The 23,395-nt window shown below is 50.4% G+C and overlaps 2 protein-coding genes across 8 annotated transcripts in view; one reads left to right on the top strand and one right to left on the bottom strand.

The window, feature by feature from the left end:
• The first annotated feature begins 6,267 nt into the window (after window positions 1-6,267).
• The window catches only part of CIMIP2B (ciliary microtubule inner protein 2B), a 49,625-nt gene continuing 32,497 nt past the window's right edge, over window positions 6,268-23,395 (top strand). Inside the window, exons 1-7 of one of the 3 annotated variants that reach the window (XR_014539562.1) lie at window positions 6,268-6,810; window positions 8,437-8,651; window positions 9,996-10,159; window positions 11,468-11,606; window positions 12,779-13,003; window positions 14,133-14,774; window positions 15,355-16,249. Coding sequence is in view for 1 of the 3 variants with exons in the window: in XM_083575872.1 (XP_083431998.1) it covers window positions 6,743-6,810; window positions 8,437-8,651; window positions 9,996-10,159; window positions 11,468-11,606; window positions 12,779-13,003; window positions 14,133-14,230 (909 nt within the window). In the remaining 2 variants the exon portion in view is untranslated. Of the gene's footprint in view, window positions 6,811-8,436; window positions 8,652-9,995; window positions 10,160-11,467; window positions 11,607-12,778; window positions 13,004-14,132; window positions 16,250-23,395 lie in introns of those variants that run through there. The other 2 variants (XR_014539561.1, XM_083575872.1) reach the window with 2 other exon arrangements.
• The window catches only part of RUSC2 (RUN and SH3 domain containing 2), a 57,304-nt gene continuing 50,064 nt past the window's right edge, over window positions 16,156-23,395 (bottom strand). For all 5 annotated transcript variants that reach the window (XM_083575489.1, XM_083575486.1, XM_083575488.1 and 2 more), the window contains 3 exons: window positions 22,216-23,191; window positions 19,625-19,801; window positions 16,156-17,591 (listed from right to left, as the gene is read on the bottom strand). In XM_083575489.1, coding sequence (XP_083431615.1) covers window positions 17,411-17,591; window positions 19,625-19,801; window positions 22,216-23,191 — 1,334 coding nt within the window. In that variant the 3' untranslated portion in view covers window positions 16,156-17,410. The remainder of the gene's footprint in view (window positions 17,592-19,624; window positions 19,802-22,215; window positions 23,192-23,395) is intronic.

Genomic DNA, 23,395 nt, shown 5'->3' on the forward strand with positions numbered 1-23,395 from the left:
ACCCAGAAAAATAGTGTGCAAGGTCTTATAAAAACTTTTTGAAATTCCCCTCCTCTAGGTCAAGCCCACCCCCAGAAACATCATGCATACATTACAGAAAGGAGGGGTTGAGGGAGGAGTTGGTGGTAACCTGAGTGTCTTGTCACCTGGCTAGTTCCTCCTTTCCCCCCTCCCCATGAGTCACTTCCAGGAGACAAAGGGGAGTTTGCAGTTTCCTGCCCCCAGAGGGAAGATCTGATCATTGTCCTTTGTTTCAGTCCATGCTGAATCCACTCCCATATGCAACTTCTTTGTGATCTTGATTGTCTTCTGTCTGGGATCATCAGGGTTGGCATAGCAACTGGGCAGGGCTCCTGTGGATGTGCTGAGACGGTGAAGGGATTATGGCTGACCAGGACCAAGCCACCCCCCTTTGATAGTTCTTGTCATATGGAGTAAAATAAAATGGAACAGTGCAAATCCGATGTATGGTTGATTTTCTATGAATTTATAACAGAAATGTGGCGAATGTAGTGTGTGAGTGTGTGTGTGTGAAGTTTGTACAAACAGAGTGATTGGGGTGGGGGGGTTCCTGCTACATGATGAATCAAGAAAACAACTTGGAACAATATACAGTGCAGCTGTTTGCAGAAGATTTTTATATTCATTATGAGCGAAAGAGAGGGCTAAGGGATGTCTAGCAGCACTGCCCCCCGGGCTCAGAGGGGGGAGAGTGCGGTTTCCAAAGGTCGATCGATCGCCAAATGACTGATACTGTGGAACACAGTTTAATATTGCAAACAGTTTTGCCTAATAATTTGGAAAGAACAAAGTTCAAAAGGAAGGTTGGACAATTAAGGAGTTGCTGCACCATCAAAGATAACAGACTTTGACAACATCCCGGAATTGGAACGGAATCAGATGAAGCTGAGCCGAGAAAAAGGCAGTTGGAAAAATTTTATATTAACAAAGTTGTATTCGGACAATGAAAGTATATGGTGTTTGACATGAATGAGAATCCTGGACCCAGGGACAAAAAATGATCAAGCGTTAATATTGAGATGTGGGAAATATGGAAACGACAAGGAGAAGCAGGACTAAGAGGCGGAGATCTGCTCCAGAGATCCAGACCATGGAGAGCCCCAAGAAATTAATAAATACAATTTGGACTATAATTTGATCTTTTTTATTTTATTTTTTATTTTTTTATTGAAGTATTATGATCAGATATTTAATTGGATGTTTTCTATTGGAAAATCAATAAAAATGTTTTAAAATAAATATTAAAAAATCCTGCTGGCTGCTCCCAATATGACATTGCTGGCCTCCGGCACAGAGCAGTTCCAACATTCCTTGCTTTGTGAACCTGCTACCCATATAAAGCATATTATTTCCCCCACGTTATCCCCCCCCCCCCGCTGCTGCATTAGTTTGGTCTGCAAGGATCAGAATGCATGCATCCATCCTTGAGTTTCCAAACCACAAGGAGGAGTCAGGTGGGTAGTCGGGTTGGGCACGCTGCCCAACTGAGCCCAAGGGAGGTGCCCTCCAAGGTCCAAGCCTGGAAAGACCCTGAGCCTGGTCCTGGGTGGAAATGGTCCCTAAATCTGGAAGGAGCCCATGGGGCACAGCTTGTGCTGCACCTATGGAAAGTAGCCAGGCTGGGTGGTGGCGGTGGGGAGTTAGAGGGAGAGAAGGGGAAGGGTGATATCCTGCCTCTGGCTCACAAAGCCAGAGTGTAGTGGTTAGAGTGTGGGGACTTCTGGGTTAGCGCCATCGGCAATGGCAGAGTTCCTCTGACTGAGAGGAACCCACTCCGCGAAAATCGGGTCTTGCCGCCGCGGCGAAGGCGGAGACCCTTCAAAAATCCCAGGCGGAGGAAGCCTGGGAACGTGGGATTCGGCTGACACCAGGAGCGCCTCCCCTACTCGCAGGGAAACCCTTTTTCGGGGATCCGAAGCGACATGGGGTGAGCGGTGTGGTGTCTTGAATCAACCGCTATTTTTACGGAGTGAAACCGCACAGCCGTTGCCGGAGAGCGCTGACTTTTTCCTGTGGACAATTGGACTCTAAACAAGTACCCATGAGTAGAACGGAAAATTGGATTAAGAAACATTTTAATTTGGCACTGAAGCGGGAAGGTTCTAAACAGGAAGTCCGCCTTCCGCTTTTGTAAATAGACTAAAGCAAAAATTGTGCAAGCTAAAGTCTGGAAAGTCGTATATAAAGGTCTAAATTTCCTTCAGTTTCAACCACCAAAACCCCTCTTGGAAGTAGGAGAAAAGAGGGGGAATTTTGATTGTTCAAGCCTGCAGGAGAGAGAGTAAAGAAAGATAAATTTCCACCGTCTCAAACCTGGGAACGGGGTGTCAGAGACAGAAATTTCTGGGGAAGTTCATTGACTGTTAATGGAACGTCTTTTGACAGATAGTTAAAGAAGAGAAACAAATTGATTCCAATGTTGCCTTTTGCATTTAAAAGAAACAAAAAAATTGAAAAATGAAAGTAACTTTCTTTTGTTGGACCTGCTTTCAAAAGATGGATACAAATGGAAATTGTCTCCTCTAGAGGGAGCTTGTTAAATTGTTGTTGGAGTCGATCTGGGGATTTCACAGCTGTGGTGATTAGGATCGTGGGACCAGACTCTGACCTTGAATAAAAATGTGTTTAGAAGAAGTTTTGGTGCTTGCTTTTTGCAAGACAAGCGCTTTGTTGGACCAGATACATGAGAAGATGGATTTGATGACTGTTGCAGTTAAAAACTTTGGACAAACAGTGAAGACTTATATAGAAACCATTCAGGAACCAACCCAGGAACCTGTTTTGACAGGGCAAGTGCAAATGCAGAAGACAATGGAGGAGGTTGCTGCTGAACCTCAAGTAATACAAATGGAGAGATCTGAGGCCCTGCAGGAGCACAAGCCGCTGTTCTTGAAGAATGAATCTGGAGCGGGCCAGGGGGGTCTGGAGTTGTGGGGGCTCTTAATTTTGGAGGGACTTTGAAACATGTTTTTAAATACTTTCTGGACTACACTGCTGACTGTGGGGAATGGGGCTGTGGGGAATGGGCTGATCTGCTGAGGGGAGATGGAGATATCTTTGGGTTGGAGTCTCCCCGAGACCTACTCCTCAATGAGAAAGGAAAGAAACTAAGAAAGAGATCAACAAAAGACAAGGTAAAGTGCAGGTATAAACAAGAAGAAGATCTGCAGAAGGGACATGGAAAAGACTTAAGAGCCCGGACATAAGATTACCAGGTTGATGGACTAGATGGAATGGACATTAAGGACTGACATAACCCGAGACCAGGAAGAAGAGACGTTGGATGAAGATTGGAAGAAAGTTTTTAAAAACTTATTTTGGGAATTAGTGTAAAATTAACGAGTATTAGGAAAAATGTTGGAATGAAACTATTTGGCTTTAGTAGAAATGATATAAGGAGTTATGTATAAATAAGTATTAAGTTTTAAGCTCTAAGGTATTTTATGGTAAGATAAGGTTAAAATAAATTAAGGTCAACTGAATGACAGAATATAGTGAAAGATGGAAAGGATTTGCTGAGTTAATTAATAGGTTAGACTGTTAAGATAAAAATTTGAAGCTGTTATAAAGATGTTATAAAGATGCTGTTATAAAGATGAATGTATTGCCAAGAATGTTATTTTTGTTTCAAACATTTCAAATTTTGGACAAAATGGATTGTTTCAAGAAGTGGCAGAGAGACATTTCTAGATTTGTCTGGCAGGGCAAGAAGCCCAGAATAAAATTTAAAATACTAACTGATGTAAAGGAAAGAGGTGGATTTGCCCTGCCAGACCTTAAACTTTATTATGAATCAGCAGCATTCTGCTGGTTGAAAGAATGGCTGCTTCTTGAGAACACAGACATTTTGGATCTAGAAGGTTTTAATAATGTTTTTGGATGGCATGCATATTTGTGGTATGACAAGGTCAAAGCATAGAAAGCATTTAAAAACCATATTGTCAGGAAAGCATTGTTTAATGTCTGGATAAGATATAAAGACTTATTTGAAAATAAAACCCCAAGGTGGTTGTCACCGATGGAAGCAAAGGCTCAGAAAAAACTCAATATGGAGGCCAAATGGCCGAAATATTGGGAAATTTTGGAGCAAGAAGGAGACAAATTGAAATTGCAGAGTTTCGAGAAATTAAAAGATAAAGTGCGAGACTGGCTTCACTATTATCAAATAAGGGAGGCCTACAAGCTGGACAAAAAAATTGGCTTCCAGGTGGAGAAATCAAAATTGGAAACAGAACTGTTAGATCCTAAAACAAAGATACTTTCTAGAATGTATAACTTGCTGTTAAAATGGAACACTCAGGATGAAACGGTCAAATCTGTTATAATTAAATGGGCACAAGATGTTGGACATAACATTATGTTCGCTGACTGGGAACAGTTGTGGACCACAGGTATGAAATTTACGGCATGTAATGCCTTAAGAGAGAATATTATGAAAATGATATACAAGTGGTACATGACACCAGTCAAGCTTGCAAAAATCTATCATTTGCCCGATAATAAATGTTGGAAATGTAAAGAAAATGAAGGTACATTCTTTCATCTTTGGTGGACGTGCCCAAAGATTAAGGCTTTCTGGGAGATGATATATAATGAAATGAAAAAGGTATTTAAATATACCTTCCTGAAGAAACCAGAGGCCTTTCTCCTGGGCATAGTTGGCCAATTGGTGCCAAAGAAGGATAGAATTTTCTTTATGCATGCTACAACAGCAGCAAGAATACTCATTGCAAAGTATTGGAAGACACAAGATTTACCCACCCTGGAAGAGTGGCAGATGAAGGTGATGGACTATATGGAACTGGCGGAAATGACTGGCAGAATCCGAGACCAGGGAGAAGAGTTGGTGGAAGAAGACTGGAAGAAATTTAAAGACTATTTGTGGAAACACTGTAAAATTAATGAATGTTAAAATGATGTTGGATTGAAATTAAGTGGCATTAGCAATAAGGTTAATAAGAATATGTAAAAATGGATTGATAACGTATGAAAATATATAGTTATAATATGTTGAGATATAGAGTTAAGATAAACGAAAGAGGGTAAGGATTTGCTGAATCAATCATGTGAATGGGAATACAAAAAAGGGAGGTGTGAGGAGGTCAGGGAAACAAGCAAATGAAAATTAAGACAGAAAAACTAATTTGCTTTTCTAATTTTTTTTATTTATCTTTGTATGCCTTTTATATCTTTTTATATATGTCTTTTTGCATTTTTTTCTTTTTGTTTTCTTTTTATACTGTAATTCTTTGTTTTTTGTGAAATTTCAATAAATATATATATTTTTTTAAAAATAGACTGTTAAGATAAATTACCCAATAAAAATTGAGAAAGATGGAAAGAATTTGCTGAAACAAATAACTAAACTAGAATACAAAAAGGGAGGTGTGACGAGGTCGATGAAACAAGTAAATGAAAGATAAAGATATGGAATATTGGATGTGTCTTTTTTATTGTTATTGTTGTATTTTTAATGTATTTTTAATGTATTGTAATGTATGTTTTGTTAAATTTTTTGTTGTTTTCTCTTCTTCTTTTCTCTGTAATTTTTAAACTTCTAATAAATATCATTTTAAAAAAAATAGAGTGTGGGGCCCAGGTTCTTCTTGGAATAACAGGTTTGGAATTGCCCAAAAAAGATGTTAGATTGTTTTTGTATGCCACAACTGCATCTAGAATTTTATTAGCTAAGAATTGGAAAACACAAGAAGTGCCAACAGGGGAGGAATGGCAGATGAAGATGATGGACTTTTCGGAGCTAGCCATCCTGACTGGAAGAGTCCGCGGCCAGAAGGAGGAGGAGTACCAGGAGGAATGGATGAAATGCAAAGACTATTTAGTTATTTGCAAGTATTTGAAATACTTGCAAATAACAGATAGGCTTAGGATTTAAATATGTGATGTTATAGAATAATATGTTTAAAGTAAAGATGAAAAGAAAGAAAGATGTTAAGTGATTAAGTAAATTTTATGAGAAACTTGTTTTGGAAAATTGTTACAATGATATATATTGAAATTCAGCCAGGGGGATTTGAGGAAGTCACTTAACAATGTTACTAAGAGTGGACTAAGTACAGTTAGGATTTATGTTTGTTTGTGTGTTTATAAATTTTGGAAAATCAAAAAAAAAAAATTGGGGGGGGGGAATAGAGTGTGGGGCCCAGGACCTGGGAGAGACCAGGGTTCCAATCCTCCCACTCGGCCAGGATGAAGCCAGGCCAGCCACCCCCTTCCTTGCCCAAGATTTGCTGTTTGGAGGTGGCTCTGCCAGACAGCTCCATGGCACTGCCACTTTTCCCTTGAAAAAGGTCAGCGTGAGAACAGAGGGCATTTTAATCAGCATCCTTCTGCCCAGGGCCATAGGAGGAGTCCAGGGCCCAGATGGCTGGGGTTTTGGGCACTCAGAGCCCTGCCTGGCACCTTGCCCACTGTGTGCCACCGCCCGTTCCCCTTCAGCACAGAGCTCCAGCAGCTGCTGCGCCTGAGCTGAAGTGAGGCAAAGACCAAGGGGCCGAGGAGACTCCCCTGCTGCCCTTTCTCCTCCTCCTCCCCCCAAATTGGAGGGGGGGGTTGCTTGCTTTTGTCCCTCTGCCTGGCAGGCCGGCTGTGTTTCTCTGCGCTTCAAGTTTCCCTGGGCACAGGCTCCACCTCTCCGCCTCCTGCCCTTCCCGTCCTGGCTCGGCGCTCCTTCCTGGGCAGACGCGGAGAGCCGACACGGGCCATGGCCACAGCTTTCGCCCCCAAGGCTAGCCAGGTTCTGATGACCCCGGAACCGCACTACATCCCCGGGTAAGGGCAGAGGTTGCAGCCGGCAGGCAGCCCAGGACAGAAGAACTTCCTGGGAGCCCAGTGAGTCGGGGCACTGCCCTTTCTCCAGCGGCTCTTTTCCTGCGCGTGAGGATCAGGCTATATACCTGTGTCTCTTCACACCCTTGCGGGTCTGTGGGGGCGCAGGAGTGCCAACTTGGCCCTGCGACCGTGGGTGCCGGGGGCGCCATGAAGCGTGCACGGCCCTGGCCCTGAAATTTGTGGGTGCCTGGCCCCTTCATGGGGAGTTTTGTGGGTGTTTGGGCACCCAGGGAGTTGGCACCTATGTGTAGGTGTGTGGAATCGATGCGCAGGCTTCTTCCCGACACCAAGAGAGGGAAAGGGTCCCCTTTGGCAGGATTTCTGGTAGGTGGGGGCAGGAATCACAATGCGGGGGGGGGGAGCTGGCAGCACAGCAACCCTTCTCTCCCCCCTCCCGTTCCTCATCCGCGCAGCTCCATCAGGCTGCGCTTCTCTCGCTACCCTCTCTGTGTACAGCAGCTGCCATAGCAACCCGGCAGTAAACCTGGGGAGGGGAGGGTCACCCAGGAACCGAACAGGACGTAGGGCTAGATGGGACCTTGGCCTGATCCAGCGACAGTCTTGTGTTTTGTTGTTGTTGTTTAGTCCTTTAGTCGTGTCCGCCTCTTCATCTCCCCCTGGACCAGAGCATGCCAGGCCCTCCTGTCTTCCACTGCCTCCTGCAGTTTGGTCAAACTCATGCTGGTAGCTTCGAGAACACTGTCCAGCCATCTCGTCCTCTGCCGTCCCCTTCTCCTTGTGCCCTCCATCTTTCCCAACATCAGGGTCTTTTCCAGGGACGCTTCTCTTCTCATGAGGTGGCCAAAGTCTTGGAGCCTCAGCTTCAGGATCTGTCCTTCCAGTGAGCACTCAGGGCTGATTTCCTTCAGAATGGAGAGCTTTGATCTTCTTGCAGTCCATGGGACTCTCCAGAGTCTCCTCCAGCACCAGAATTCAAAAGCATCCATTCTTCGGCGATCAGCCTTCTTGATGGTCCAGCTCTCACTTCCATACATCACTACTGGGAAAACCATGGCTTTAACTATACGGACCTTTGTTGGCAAGGTGATTCTCTGCTTTTCAAGATGCTGTCTAGGTTTGTCATTGCTTTTCTCCCAAGAAGCAGGCGATCATGGAGCCCAAAAATGTAAAATCTCTCACTGCCTCCATTTCTTCCCCTTCTATTTGCCAGGAGGTGATGGGACCAGTGGCCGTGATCTTCGTTTTTTTGATGTTGAGCTTCAAACCACATTTTGGGCTCTCCTCTTTCAGCCTCATTAAAAGGTTCTTTAATTCCTCCTCACTTTCTGCCATCAAGGTTGTGTCATCTGCATATCTGAGGTTGTTGATATTTCTTCCGGCAATCTTAATTCCGGTTTGGGATTCATCCAGCCTTTCGCATGATGACTTCTGCATATAAGTTAAATAAGCAGGGAGACAATATACAGCCTTGTCGTACTCCTTTCCCAATTTTGAACTAATCAGTTGTTCCATATCCAGTTCTAACTGGAGCTTCTTGTCCCACATACTTGTGTTCCATGATTGCTACGTTCCCTTGCCCCTGACGCTCTCCTACCCCCCTTGCAGCTACGGAGGGTACTGCCCCCGTTACAAGTTCATGCTGGGCCAGACTTATGGGAAACTGACCTCGCAGCTGCTCACTAGCCCCGAGGCGGATCACTCTGGCCGGCTGCTCCTGCAGCCCAACTGCTCCCCCAGAGACACCGAGGAGCCTCCGGAGCAGAACGAGAGCGGAGGAACGCTCCCCCTGCTTGGCTGCAGAACCATCCCAGGTTACACAGGTAAACTCCGGAGAGCAGGAGGTCCTCAGTCAGGTCGGGGCTGCAGCAGCGGTTGGCACCTGACTTGGGCAGGGGAGGCTCAAAGGGGCCAGAGGCAGATGGCTGTGGCCCCCGAGGTGACGGAGGGCTGGCCCTGGATTACCACCCTGGTCTCCTCTGGGAGGAAGGGTGGGATGGAAAAACCAGGCAGGAGGTTTCACTGTACTGTTCTTGACTCCTGCTAAAAATGATTTTTGTTTAGGGCTTATGCCCACTTAACTCTCCTCTGCGCTTTCCCCTCGAAAACCCTTTACCACTGAATCAGAGCAAGGGGTAAGGAGCGCAAAACCCAGATTTTCGTTGGTTGTGCTTCTGTTTTAAAGAGCGGGTTTTGGCAGGGGAAATTCCAGGGGGAAGCAAAGAACACAGCTTGGACACAGAGCTTTAAAGCTCAGAAATCTCTCTGGTAAAAGCGGGGTGAAAGCTAAGTGGGAAGAAGCCCCGAGAAGAGCCTAGCCAGATGCTTAGAAAGTTGACGAGCGTATTAGGGTGGATCTAAACACGGGAGGAAAACACTATAAATAAGTCAGGAAACGGATCGTTTTAACAAAAGAAAAAAATATCTATGGAAAACTGCGTTTTAAAATTTCCTGCTCTCTGGCACCATCTGGTGTTGCATGTATATAGCACATTCAAATACCTGTTTCCTTACTAATGTAGCCGAGTCCTTAATCTGTTTTTAGTCCTTTGTAATTCTGTAGTTAATTTTTCTCATTGATTATTTTATTGCTTTGTCGTTTTCATAAGCCCCTTGGAGGTCGCTGCTTTTGTACAAACAAGCCGTGCGCAAATTTTATGAAATAAGCAGCCCGAGGGCCAGAGAGAGACAAGGGTCAGAGGTGCCAGCGACTCTTCCCGCCCGTAGTTCAGGCTGAAGTCTGGGTCAGTCCCTCACACATATTCATAGAGAAAGCAAAGCAGAGAATGGGGCACATGCTCTGGTCCACCCCAGAATATTCCCCAAGCCCAGGAAAACGCGGCAGCGGCAACGGAGAGCTTCCTTTCTCAGGGAGAAGGTGTGGAGCTCTCTTGCTCACGAGGAGGCTGCATATTTTTCTTGAGGCTACTTGTATCGTGCCCTTAATCCCAGGTCTCAGAGTGAGTGTCCGTCTGTCCCTGGAGACAATAAAGATTAAATGCTAGGGGCTGCCTCCCTGACTTACTCCACCTGCCAACCTTGCCAGCTGCTTTGCCCTTCCTCCACACCTGACCCAAGCCCCCCCTTTTACATCTCCCCCCCCCCGACACTCTCTCCCTTCACCCTATGCTGCCTGGGCTGTTGAAACACGTCTTGTGTCCTGGCAGGATTCATCCCTCGGGCCCAAAACCACTTTGCCAAGACCTACAGTGAGATCTGCAAGGAGGCCAGGAGCGAGTTTGCCCGGCAGCTGCTGAGGGGAGCTGAGCAGCGGGAGGCCTGGAAGGCGGCCGGAGGGGAGTCTCCGAAGGACACCAAGCCGGAGTCTCACGTACGTGGCACACCTGAGGGTCAAGCCCTTTCGTGGGCGAGTGTGGCAGCCGGGGGGGGGCACTTACATGTCACCAAAAAAAAACCTGCATGAGATTCGCATGTGTTAACACTTGTATGCAGGCACAAATTTAGAAAGAAGCACCGTCACCGGTGTTTTGAACTCCACCAGCCCCACACATCTGGAGGGCACCAGGTGGGCACCCTCTGGCCTAGACTGACTGGCACCACCTCTCCAGGGTCTCCAATGGGGGGGGCACATTTCCAGCCCTACTTGGAGATGGGGCCTTGGCTGGGTCAGGAGGCTGCTGGCTGGTCTGCCAGCACGTGCATCTCATTTGCAACTTGGGACCAGTTTACCTATGAGGTTGCCTCTCCCCCCCCCCCGCCACATGCACAAAATGTGGCTCTTTTCGGGGGGGGGGTGTTATTGAATTATTATTCTTATTTTGATTTTATGTATTGCGATCTTTTCTGTGAACCGCCTTGAGACCTCCAGGTATAGGGCGGTATATAAACTCAATCAATCAATCGATCAATCAATCACAGACACCCCCCCAAGTGTCCCCCTTTTCCAGGGACGTCCCAGATTTAGAGAAGCCGTCCTGGTTTCTGATTTGATCCTGGAATGTCCCGCTTTTCCTTAGGATGCCCCTAATTTTCATCGCAGAAATGCTGGAGGGTATAGACTTGGCCGCTTTGATTGGCGGAATGGGCACCACCGCAGGTGTCACATAATGCCCGTTCCATATTTGTAAGAACTTGACACCTGCACTTTGGAACTCCCTGCCTCTTGATACCGAGCAGGCGCCTTGTCTGCCCCTATGAGGCATCTGCTGAGAACATTCTTGTTTAGACAAGCCGATCCAGATGCTTAGAAAGCTGGTGTGCATTTTAATCTGTTTTTAGCATTTTAACTCTTTTTACACTATTGTTGCATTCCCCCCCCCCCATTTTCTTGGCTTGTCTGTTCATAAACTGCTTTAAGGGTTTCTTCTTTACGATCAAGCAGTACATAATATTTTAAAAAAATTAGTAAGTGAATAAATAAGTGGGTAGCAAGGTCTGGGGCCCCCACATCCCTCTTGAATCTGCCAGGGCCATGTCTGTGAGGCTCCCAGGTTGCCCTTGCCCTTGAATCTATCCATCTATCTATCTATCTGGGGAGGGGCCTTAAAGTCCCCACCTCCTTCCCCGTCTCCTATGCCTTGGTGTTGCTTTGAAATGGAAGGTGGCTGCAAAGGGTTTTGATAAAATTGGCAAAGAGACGCCTGCCTGGGCCTGACTCAGACCCTTCTGGTGCCCACAGAGCCTCACCCCCAAGTGCAAGACCCCCCTGGCCCCCGTGTCAAAAGCTGCCGCCCCATATGTGTCTTGCTACACCTTCCGGCCCCAGGGATCGCCCTACTCTCTGGAGGACAGCAACCCACAGAGGCACTTCATCTCAGGTGAGGCTCACCTGCCCTGCCCCTATCCAGGCTGAGGGATCTTCTCCCAATGCAAGAAGCACCTCTGGCAGATGTGGGGGTGGGCAAGTTGGGGTACCTTCCCCCTCCAGGTGTACCGTGACCTTGCTCATTCTCCTCCACCACCCTCACCTGTTGCTATTTTCATCCTTCAAAAAACAGAACAAGCCCCTGTAAAGTAAATGTAGCAATGCTTTTAAGGTCACGTTTAGCCCTTGGATCAGGGATGCGGGTGGCGCTGTGGGTTAAACCACAGAGCCTAGGACTTGCCGATCAGAAGGTCGGCGGTTTGAATCCCTGTGGCAGGGTGAGCTCCCGTTGTTTGGTCCCTGCTCCTGCCAGCCTAGCAGTTCGAAAGCACGTCAAAGTGCAAGTAGATAAATAGGAACCGCTCTGGCGAGAAGGTAAACGGCGTTTCCGTGCACTGCTCTGGTTCGCCAGAAGCAGCTCAGTCCTGCTGGCCACATGACCCAGAAGCTGCACGCCAGCTCCCTCGGCCAATAAAGCGAGATGAGCGCTGCAACCCCAGAGTCGGTCACGACTGGACCTAATGGTCAGGGGTCCCTTTACCTTTACCTTTAGCCCTTGGATCAGAATCTCTTGGCCTGCACAGCTCCAGTTGGACAGGTGGGTGGGGCTGCAAAGGAAGACCTCTGGCCAAAGGGTCCGAGTTCAAAACCTGCTGCCTTGGGCAGGGATTGGCTGCTCTCGGGGTCTCTGACTGGGAGCTCTCAAGTGGAAGGAAACCCCATGGGGTGGGCATCTGGTGCCCAGTTTGAAAGGCTCTCTCCTTGCCAAGGAGCAGCTGGGAAGAACCTTCAAGCCCTTCAGTTGATACTTGGCAACTAGGAGGTTACACACCGGAAGTCACATTTGGCTCCATTTGTAGTAATCTCTCCCCAGGGGGGCTCACCGGGCGCCATCCTTGAAGATCTTTAGATGCCAGGTGAAAACTTTCCTCTATAACAAAGCCTTGAGCTGATGAAACAATCCATGGCCGTTTAAATATGACTGGAGAGGGGTAGTCTTTTTAGTATTAAGTTACGCATCTTGTGTTTTCATCTTGTAAAATAATAATAATAATACACCCCACCAGCTCTGGAGGGGGGTGGGCTTCTGTGGTGGGTCTAACTCTCTCAACTCCTGCAACGCAGGCTTCACTGGATTCGTCCCTCGCGCCCAGTATCTGATTGGGGCAAGCTACCCTGTCATCACCCACCGGGCTCTGGCAGAGTTCGACCGGATGCGATGCAGGCAGAAGCAAGGGCCTTCTGGAAGCAGCTGCGATGCCCAGAAAGGTGGCGATGCCCTCCCTCCGCTGACAAAGACCTACCCCACAGACACGGGCCTCCTGCCCCACTACAGGGGCTACGTTCCAGGTGAGCTGGGGGGCTGCCCCACCTGTTCATGCTCTTCTCCTCCATGGGAGCTGCAACCCACAGAGACCTGGCTTGACTGTGGGGACACCTGAGGAAAAGGAGCTGCCACAAAGGCTTGGACCAGTCCAGGAAGGAAAGTTATTCCAGGGCCGCTGGCCATGAGGACTAGGCTCTTGCCTCCACAGAGGAGAGGTCCGCTCTTGGGCTCAAATCCTGCTTGTGGGTTTCCTATAATGGGCATCTGGTTGGCCCCTGTGAGAACAGGAGGCTGGAGTGGATGGGCCGTTGGCCGGATCCAGCATGTTCTTATGGAACCTCATATTTGCTAGGATTTGGGGGGGGGGTCTTCTTTAAAATATGCTCATTGCAGGGAGAGGTAAATTTTACAGACCTTTCAAAGCTGTGATGAGGTGCCCGTAATTGGGGTTTGATCTATGCCAGCTGGCTGTCCCACAGCTGTATGACATTATTTGGGTGGGGATACCACCAGTTCGAAAGCATGTCAAAGTGCAAGTAGATCAACAGGTATCGCTCTGGCGGGAAGGTAAACGGCGTTTCCGTGCGCTGCTCTGGTTTGCCAGAAGTGGCTTAGTCCTGCTGGCCACATGACCCGGAAGCTGTACGCCAGCTCCCTCGGCCAATAAAGTGAGATGAGCGCCGCAACCCCAGAGTCGGCCACGACTGGACCTAATGGTCAGGGGTCCCTTTACTTTTTTATGGAGTTATCTGACCCCCGAGCCATCTGAAGGCAATCCTGTATAGGGAAGGTTTTAAAAATGTTTTATTATGTTTTTATATATGTTGGAAGCTGCCTAGAGTGGCTGGGGCAACCCAGTCAGATGGGTGGGGTATAAGTAGTCAAATTACCCTTATGGAATGGGACGTCCCTATTTTCACTGGAGAAATGTTGAAAAGCTCTGCAGGCCTGGAGGGGTCTCACCTTCTGCTCCAGCTTCCTGAAAGCCCTTGCCACTCTTCCTCAAATGCTCTGGTCTGGAGGAGGAGGCGTCGGCAGACACTGCAGAGTTGGAAGGGACCCCCATGGCTCATCCAGCCCAACCCCGAAAGGCAGGAATCGCAGTGAAGGCGCCCCCTTTCTCCATTCAGGCTTTTGTGTGTCTCCTTGCAGGTTACAAGTTCCAGTTTGGTCACACCTACGGCCAGCTCACCTTTGACGCCCTGGGCCAGAGCACCCTGGAGAAGCAGGTGCTGGATGGGCAGCCATGATGCCCCGCCCTCTCTGGGACTCCCCCCCCCCTCCAGGAGCCGCTTCTGCCCCCTTGCTTTGTGTGTGTGGTGTAAGGAAGGGAAACAGACAGCCAGGATGGAAGAGGACCCCTTCAACTCCCCCTCTTCCTCAGACAAAGGATCCCTGGTGGGACTTTTTTGGGGTGGGGGTGCGGATGAAAGGATGGATGGGCAGCTCCCCATTCTGGACTGGGGTGTGTGTGGACCGGACAGCCTTCTGGTTCCCCCAGCTCTTTGAATCTATGGGGTCTGTTTCTCAGGAAGGTCCCAGTTGTTCCAGAGGGTTCAGTCATGTTCTGGGAAGCCCAGAAACACCCTTTGGAGAAGCCCTTTTTCACCCGCCAACCTTCCTCTTGCCAGAGGCCCAGCTGGAGACCAGCTGCCTCTCTGGGAGAGGACCACCCTGGGCCAGGCAATCTTAAGAAGAGGGTCCGTCCCGCACAGTTTGGGAGAGGGGAATGTGGCATGTGGGGCAGAGGCCTACAGGGCATCTATAAGACTTAGATAATATCAACCAGGGCATGTTCAACCTGAAAACAAGAGGAAACGGTCTACATTTTTTGCTTCACTTTGGGAAGCTGCACATGTCAACCCTCCCACGAAACAGGAGGGACTTAAAAGTGACAAGAAAACCCCTTAATTCAGGATTATTTTTCTGAGCTGGAAAATGCACAAAACGTCTCTGATTCTAGCTACACATTTTCCAGCCGTGCTCAGGATTTAGTTGCCACTTGCTAGGAATGAGCAGAACTGCTTTGAAATCAGCCTCCAGAGAAAACATCCCAAATGCACCCCACTTTTCACCTCTGGCTTCCAGGTAGCTCTGTTTGGATGGAGCAGACATAAAGGTAAGAGGAAGTCACAGGTGCTGCTGGGATACGACCCCAGATGACCAAAATTAAGTAGATGGGGAAATGCAAGTGCCGGGTGGGGAGTCGTGGTCCCATGGAATGATGAGGGCCCACCTGAGATCAGTCTTCTCCTGCCCTGGGGATTTCCTCCCCTTTAGCAGAATCTTCTGTAACTCTGGGATTCAGTAGGCAATAGCTCCACCTTCTGCAGCAAGGCGAAAACTCTGCCGCAGACATTTGAAGAGGAGCCAGAGCTCAGTGAAGACCCTGCATGTCATAGGAAAGAAGCGCCAGGTCCAAGCCCTGAGGGAGAGGGGAAGGGGACGGGAGAATCACAGAACCATGGGATCTGAAAGCTGGGAGCGTCATGTAGCCCAACCCTCCTGCAACGCAGAAACCACAGCAAAAGCCTCTCTGAGGCTTCTTCTCGCCTTCCAGAAGTCTGCTCCAGAAGCACTGGTCAAGAGTCGCTTCTCCCACAACTCGGGGTAGGGGCAAGAAACGTTGGTTTTGCCCCCAAAAATGGAGGAAGACTTCCTTTTTCCCTCTTACTTTTTGACAATAAGAGCTGTTGGACAGTGGAAGAGTCTCTTTCGGAAGGTGGGGGCCTCTCCTCCCTTGGAGGTTGGGTGGCCATCCATCATGGATTCTTGAGTTGAGATTCCTGCCTTGCAGGGGTTGGGCTAGAGGACCTTTGACGGTCCCTCTAACTCTACGATTCTCTGATTCTATGCCAAGGGCATCACTTGGGTGCTGGGCAAAGGGCAGCTGCTGCCCCCCAGCCCACTTTGTCCCTCCTTTTTGTCTTCAACCTTCTTTTTCTCTATCCTCCAATGGATCTCCAATTAATCTTTTATTCTACCGCCTCAAGGAGTTGCGTCAAGGCCTGCAATATCCAGAACTTCCCTGCAGGCTCCGCCAGGTGGAGGAGCCGCCCCATAGCTTTCCTCCACTCCTGGCTTCAGCGTCCATCGGGGTGGGGGTCCCAATCCTGAGGTCCCTGCGCAGGAAGTGGGTGGGTGTATCGACCGTCTCTGCAGCGGAGAGGAGCTCTTTAATCAGCACCTTTTTTTATTAATATGCGTCATAAATAAAGAAATAAATAAAGGCGAGACACCCTGTTCTAACGCCGGAAGTACAAATTAAACATGGCGCCTTTTTCCGCAGGAGCCTCTGACTTCGCAACAGCAGCCGCCCCTTGGGGAGAGGGCAAGGCGGGGCCCCCCAGCCCAGCCCCTCAATACTGACCGACCGACTAGCTGGTCTTGGCAATAACACTGGCTACACGGGGGGGGGGGGAGACACGGGAGACCAGGACCCCCACCCCGCCCCCAACGGAAAGGGAGAATGGCGAGGAGTCCCAACCCCAGAGAAAACCCTTCTCCCACCCACCCTGTTACAGACACGGGCAGGCAGTTTCACCAGCACCGCCTGGATGTCCTCTGGGGACCCCAGCAGTGCCCTTCTGCTGCTGGGTCAGGACCCTGGACCCTGTGGGGGGGGGCAGCCCCCTGCGGCTGGAAGGGCCGCCCTCTGCCCACCACCCTTGATTCCCCTTTGTGGGCATCGCCCACCGTCGAGCCTACTTCTAACACAGAACGGCCGTGGACCCCTACCAAACCACTACACAGACACACAGACGGGAATATTTTCCCTCGGGGGGACCCCACCCCCTCCCTCCCTCCCTCCCTCCCTCCCTCTGAAGCTAGATGCCCCTTCCCCGGGGCACAGGTCCCTTCCCACCGGCTGCCCCTGCGGTGTGGCGGGGGCCACAAGATGCAACGGGGGTGTTAATATATGTTAGCACACAGTTCTAGAGGGGGCATGTCTAGGGCAGGGCCGCCTGCAATGCCACCTGCCGCCACCGGGGGCAGCTTGCGGGAAAGCCCCCCCCAGATGGAGGCGGAGCAATGCATGCTGGGGGTTGGCTGTACCGCCCTACTTAGGAAGGGGGCTTCAAGGGCCATCCAGTCCACCCCCTGCAACACAAAGCGGCAGTCCTGGCGGCCGAAGGTCTATGCCGGACGAGCCCTGGAGGCGAAGCAGGTGAAGAGTTCCTTGTTGGGGCGAGAGAGGAGAGGAGCATGCACAGCAATGACACTTGGCAACAGGAGACCCCTGGCAGGACAGGGGGCGAAGGCGGAGAGCAGCAGTGATTTCTGAGTTTCCTTCACAGCGAGGAGATCAGGAGACGGGATCAGGAGGAAGAGGAGGCGCCTGTGCGCCCCACACTGTCTTGCTGGGGGGGCACGGCCGGGCTCTGTGGGTCTGTGCTTCTCTGGGCTTCCCCGGCCGCCCCCGGCCCCCGTCAGTAGTCCTCGTCCTCCATGTGGGTGACGTACATGATGGGCACCAAGCCGCTCTCTGCCCCTCGCCTGCAGCGCAGCCAGTCGGCGTCCACCTTGCCCACCACGCGCAGGACGTCGCCCTTCTGGAAGCTCAGCTGCCCGGCCTCCGTGGCAATGTGGTGGCAGAGGGCCTTGACCTCGCTGCGGAGGGAAGGAGGGGGTCGTGAGGGAACAACAACAACAACAACAATTGATTATTTATACCCTGCAACAAGAATAGGTAAAGGTAAAGGGACCCCTGACCATTAGGTCCAGTCGTGACTGACTCTCATCTCATCTCGCTTTATTGGCCAAGGGAGCCGGCGTACAGCTTCCGGATCATGTGGCCAGCAGGACTAAGCCGTTTCTGGCGAACCAGAGCAGCGCACGGAAACGCCGTTTACCTTCCTGCCGGAGTGGTATCTATTTATCTACTTGCACTTTGATGTGCTTTCAAACTGCTAGGCTGGCAGGAGCAGGGAGCGAGCAACGGGAGCTCACCCCGTCAAGGGGATTCGAACTGCTGACCTTCTGACTGGCAAGTCCTAGGTTCTGTGGTTTAGACGACAGCGCCACCCGCATCCCAACAAAATATTAAAAACACAATCAAGAATCAGACATTAAAAACTTCCCTAAACGAGGCAGGCAGGGGTTGAGAGCCCTCCTGGGGGCACTGAGGGAGCCCCTCCCTGCCCAGGCAAGGCTTTTGTAGAATCACAGCACTGCCGAGGGGGTTGGGACCCCCCAGGGTCCTCTAGTCCAACCCCCTGCAAGGCAGGACTCCGAGCTCAAGAATCCCTGGCGGAAAGACACCCAAACGCTTTTGGGAAACCTCCGAGGAATCCTAGAATCCTATAGCCACAGATGGCAGGGGCTGCCAAGGCCCATCTAATCCCATGGCAGGAATCACAGAGAGAGACGGCCACCCAATCTCTGCTTACTCTGCCAGTGAAGGAGAGTCCCCCTCAAAGCCCCTGGCAGGCAGGAGATCTGGGGTGCTGTGGGGGAGGAGAAAGGGCAGCTGCCCCCCGAGACCCTCTCCTTCAGTGGAAGCCTTTCAGGAGAGGTTGTAGCCAGGGCTAAATTCCTGGGTCCTGCTTTACTGCGCTTGGTTGGCAGGCCTGTTGAGTCACACGCCGCACTGCTTTTGCAGGATACAGATCCTTCTGTAACTCGGCAGGTGGCGAGATTTCTGAATGCGGTTATCTGACACTCAAAAACCACCAAAAAACAACAACAACATCAAAACTAATCGGACTGTTATGTTGAGAGTGCATGTCGGAGTTTGTCTCCAGTAATCCTTTTCTGTGATCCGTCCCTTGGAGCTCTCCTGGCCCCAAGCTGTCACTTGGCTCTGCTCAATGACCCACCCTTGCATCGTGGTGTTCACCTTCTGCTGTTGGATATATCTGTTTTTATGTCTCTGTGTTTTTATGATTGTACATATTTTATGGGTTAATAGCCGTAAATAAATAAATAAATCATTTGTGGAGAGGTTGGGGGCCCCTATTCTTTCAGCTGTGATTTCTGCCTGGCAGTGGGCTGGACTAGATGTTCCCCGGGGCTCCCTTCCAACTGTGACATTCCAGGATTGCATGGTCACCACCGGCTGTTGGAGGAGGGGCAGTGGGGCAGCATGGGGGGGGGTTCTCCACAGACAATGGGTCCTTCTCTCCCACAGGGCACAATGGCCACAGCCCACCAGCTGCCTCTGGGGCCACTTCCATCGGCCGCAAGGGCTGGGGGCAAACCATAAAAGAAGCTTGTCAGAGAGAAGAACTGTGATGGGCTGAGCAGCCTCAAGCGCCCCCCCCCATGTCTCTGCACTCTCACTCTCACCAGACTCCTGGCTTCATGGGGGGGTGTCTTTCAGCACCCTGAGGGCCACAGATGCTCTCAGTCCCTCACCTGAGGTTGCTTTTGAGCCCAGCCCCCTCACACTCCCCCCAAGAGATCCAGGCCTCTGCTCCCCGCCCAGGCCAGGGGCTCAGTTCTCACCCCCGCAGGGCTTTCCAAGAGACCCCCTTGGACTGGTTGCCAGGACCGCAAGCCTGAGGGGTCCCCGAGAGGGGAGGTCCTGGGCCTCTGGGAAAACCCCCTGAAAAGCCTTCTAGCTTGAGCATCCTGGAGACAGACCCCCTGGCCCACCAGCCCTGCGGCTGCCCCCCCCCCCGTTGCCCCACAGTATCCCTCACCAGGGTGTCTCGGGGGAGCCTCCCCTGTCCGGCAGTGGCTGCTTGGGATGTGGGGGAGGAGGGTCCGGCGCCAGCCGCTCAGGCTCCGAGGAAGCCTCTCTCCACACCGTGGCCCCCACTGTCTGTGCCATCAGCTGCAGCACGGAGCGGTCCAGGCTCAGCCAGCCAGAGGGCAGCCTGGAAGGGGAGAAGGAAGTCAAGACCAGTAGGCGGATCAGAGAACGACAGAAAAAACGTGAGAGGCAGCTGTCGGGGAAAGATTGGGGTTCAGCGCGCCATACCCTGTGGGTTCAGCCTGGACAGCAGGGCTGGATTAACCATTCAGCAAAAGAAGCTTGTGCTTGGGTCATCAAAGGGGCACCACAGAAATTTCCCATTGCCAGATTTTCAACATTAATGGTCACAATTGCTGTACATTAAAAATCCCAACAGAAGAACTCTGCAACGAGGCAGAACTAAGTACAGAAGCGGATGCGTGACATAAGGTTAGTTTTGAGGATCTGAGCACAGGCTTAGCAATTAGAAAAAGTAAGAGGAAAGGCTTCCTAGCCGCCATAAGGGCCACCCAACTATCTCTTCCAGCAGGAGTGCAGAGAAGAGGCTGCTAGCACACCGCCAGAGCTCACCGGAAGTGGGACTTCCAGCTATACAGGTAGAAAAGGTCTCTGGAGCTTTGCTTCAATTCCGCGGGCGAGACTTTTATATGCACAGAGATGGAAGGACTCGTCACTACCAGCAATGGGAGAATGGCTGAGATGGAAAAACTAGCATGCTTAAGCAGAGAAAAGTCATTCTTAACATTTATGGGAGATTGGAAAGTTCTCATAGACGTTTTGAAATAATGGCATTTGGATTTGAGGATGGAAGATAATATTTGCTTATAGAAAGTAGCTTTGTAGGGATGTGGATGCTCGGATTGCGAACGTGCTCTGTGCAGGATGCACGTTCGTAACCCGCAGCATTCGCAACCCGTGTTTGCGCGTCTGTGCAGGCACAGGTTGCGCTTCTGTGCTTCTGCAAAGCGCAATTTAGTGCTTTTGTGCATGCATGACTGCCGAAACCCGGAAGTAACCTGTTCTGGTACTTCCAGGTTTCGGCTGTCCGCAACCCGAAAAAAGGCAACCAGAAGCGGACACAACATGAGGTATGACTGTATTGCTTATATACAGCAGTCAAATGAAGAATCGGAAGTTCTTTAACTTTTGAACTTTATTATTCTCCTGCCTTTTAAATCTCTTGTCTATTTCTTCTTTATCTCCCTCTCTGCCTTTCTATATTTCCTGCATTTCTTTTTCTCTACGAGTTTTATTGAATCCAAATCAATATTTTGATTTGGACCAAAACCCCCAGATATATGATATTAAGTTTTGTATTTCCCTGTATAAATCCTAATAACATCTATTCATAAACAACAAGTAAGAGAAAAGTTTTCAAATACAAATGCATGGAAATGGGAAATGAACATTATTTTCCATCTTATTGTAGGTTTTGTTTCATTTTGAAAAAATACAATTTTATTTGATGGTTTGTTATTGTTTGTATTTTGAATTAGATATATGGGGGGAGGGCAGCAAAATCTTTTATGTGCTTAGGGCCTTTGAAGGTCTTAATCTAGTGCTGCTTGATGAAGACACAGAAACATCTAGAGTTTTAAGCATTCCCACCTTTGCCTGCTCAACCTTCTTCACCCCTTTTCCGTTTCCATTCTGAAATGTCCCAGGTGCAAAAGATACACCTGGGTCTGCCCCCCCCAGGCCTTGAAGGGGAAGCGGGAGATAAACACCCCAGAGTAAGGAAGAACAGACTGTCCCCTTGTTTGGAGTGACATTCACCTTACTTCCTCCTCTGTTTCAGCCTCGTCGTTATTGCCAGAGTTATTGGCACAATGGGGGGGGCAGTGTCCTTGGGGCTCCCTTTCTGCACCCCACAATCTCAGATGCAGTGGTCCCTTGGTTCCCAAATGCCTGGGTACTCAAAGTGCTTGGAACCCAAACACTGCAAACCTGGAAGTAAGTGTTCCGGTTTGCGAACTTTTTTCGGAAGTCGAATGTGTCCCGTTTTGAGTGCTACGCTGAGGTCTGTCTGTTTTTGCTATTTATTTTGCGTTTTTGTTTTTGCAGCTCTTTTTGTTTTGTTTTTGTGACTGTGTTGAACTCAGTTCAGCTACTGATGGATGGATTGTGTGACTGCAGTACATTGTTTATTGCTTTCATTTTATGAATCAGTGGTCTCATTAGATATTAAAATTCATGTTAAATTGCTGTTTTAGGGGTTGTTTTTAAAAGTCTGGAATGGATTAATTCATTTTGCATGACTTCCTATGGGAAAACGTGCCTTGGTTTAGGAATGCTTTGGTTTTGGAACAGACTTCCGGAATGGATTGAGAACCAAGGGACCACTGTACTATCAACTCATAGACCTCCAGGCCAGTGGCATGTCCTTTGCAAAAAGTTTGAGGCCAAAGTGCCACGGAGACCCCCTTCTCTTATTCCCAGCCTTTGGGGTCTCTGCCCATTCCTGGCCGCTCTAGGGCGCACCCAAACCGCCAGCACCCTCCTGCACCCCCAGGTTGCTGCCCACACCCCACCTACCTGTTGGCCTGCTTGGGCTCCTTGGGCGCCTTTCGGGAACCAAAGAGGTGCCCCCACTTGGGGGTGCTGTTGTCCTCCTGGGGACCCCCCTGGTTTGGCGCTGGCACCGCGTCCTTCTCCCTGGTGTGCTTCAGCTCCGTCAGCACCGAGTCCGGGGGGCTGCCCATCCAGAACGGCCGGAGGGTCTTCTCCTTTGCTGCCTCCCGGGCAGGGGGGGTCTCTGCCTTCCACCGAGGCTCAGTCCCTGTCGCTGCCACGTCCGCCAGGGGTCTGTCTTGGAGGGGCACCTCCGCGATGGGGCAGGCCTCGGCCCCTTCCACCACCCCCTCCCGTGGTGGAGGTCCCTTCTTGGGCTCAGCCGGCCGGGGCGTCCCCCCCGACACCCCCTTCTTCCTTCGCTCGTAGCGGGCCAAGCGAGCCCCTTCCGCCGACCCTTCGATGTAGACCTGGGAGCTCTGCATCAGCTGGTACCACCAGCTGGCCTGCTTGTCTTTCTTGGGCTCGGGGGGCCCCTTCCACCGAGCCGACTCTGCTTCCCTCTCGGGGGGCGCCACCGATGGGGCCCCCTCGCCTTTGACCCTTTCTTCTGCTGCCTTCACCGGGGGGCCCCCATGGCTCTCCCGGCCGCGGTCCTGCTCCGCCGCCCCCCAGCCGCCGCCGCTCCTCTCCAGGCTGCTGCTGGTGGTGCTGCTGGTGCTGCCGCCGGCCCCCATGGCTGCTGCTGCCCCCCGGCTCCTCATCAGCTGGAGGGTGGAGTGGGCCGAGAGGACCAGGCCCTGCTGGACGCGGAGCATCTCCTTCTGCTGCTGCTGCTCCTTGCCCATCTGCAGCAGGTGGTGCTCAAAGAGGAGGTCCAGGCTGAAGGGGAGCAGCGAGAGGGGCTGGAGGAGGAGGAGGAGCTCCTCAAAGAGGCCCTGGCACACGCCGTGCGACAGCGAGAGGAAGCCCACCGGCTGGTAGTGCACCTGGACAATGTCTGCAGGGAGAGGGAGAACCGCGGGTTGTCACTGGGTCATTCAGTCCACATGCGGTGGAGTTGTAAAAAATAAATGAAGAGCTTCTGGGGACTTATTTACCATGAATTTAAAAAGATGCTCAAATTAACGTTTACCAAAAAAACTGAAGCCTTTCTCCTGCCCTGTTTTCCCGAAAATAAGACAGTGTCTTATATTAATTTTTG

Source organism: Podarcis filfolensis (genome assembly GCF_964270895.1).
Source record: "Podarcis filfolensis genome assembly, chromosome: 11".
NCBI classification, from domain to species: Eukaryota; Metazoa; Chordata; class Lepidosauria; order Squamata; family Lacertidae; genus Podarcis; species Podarcis filfolensis.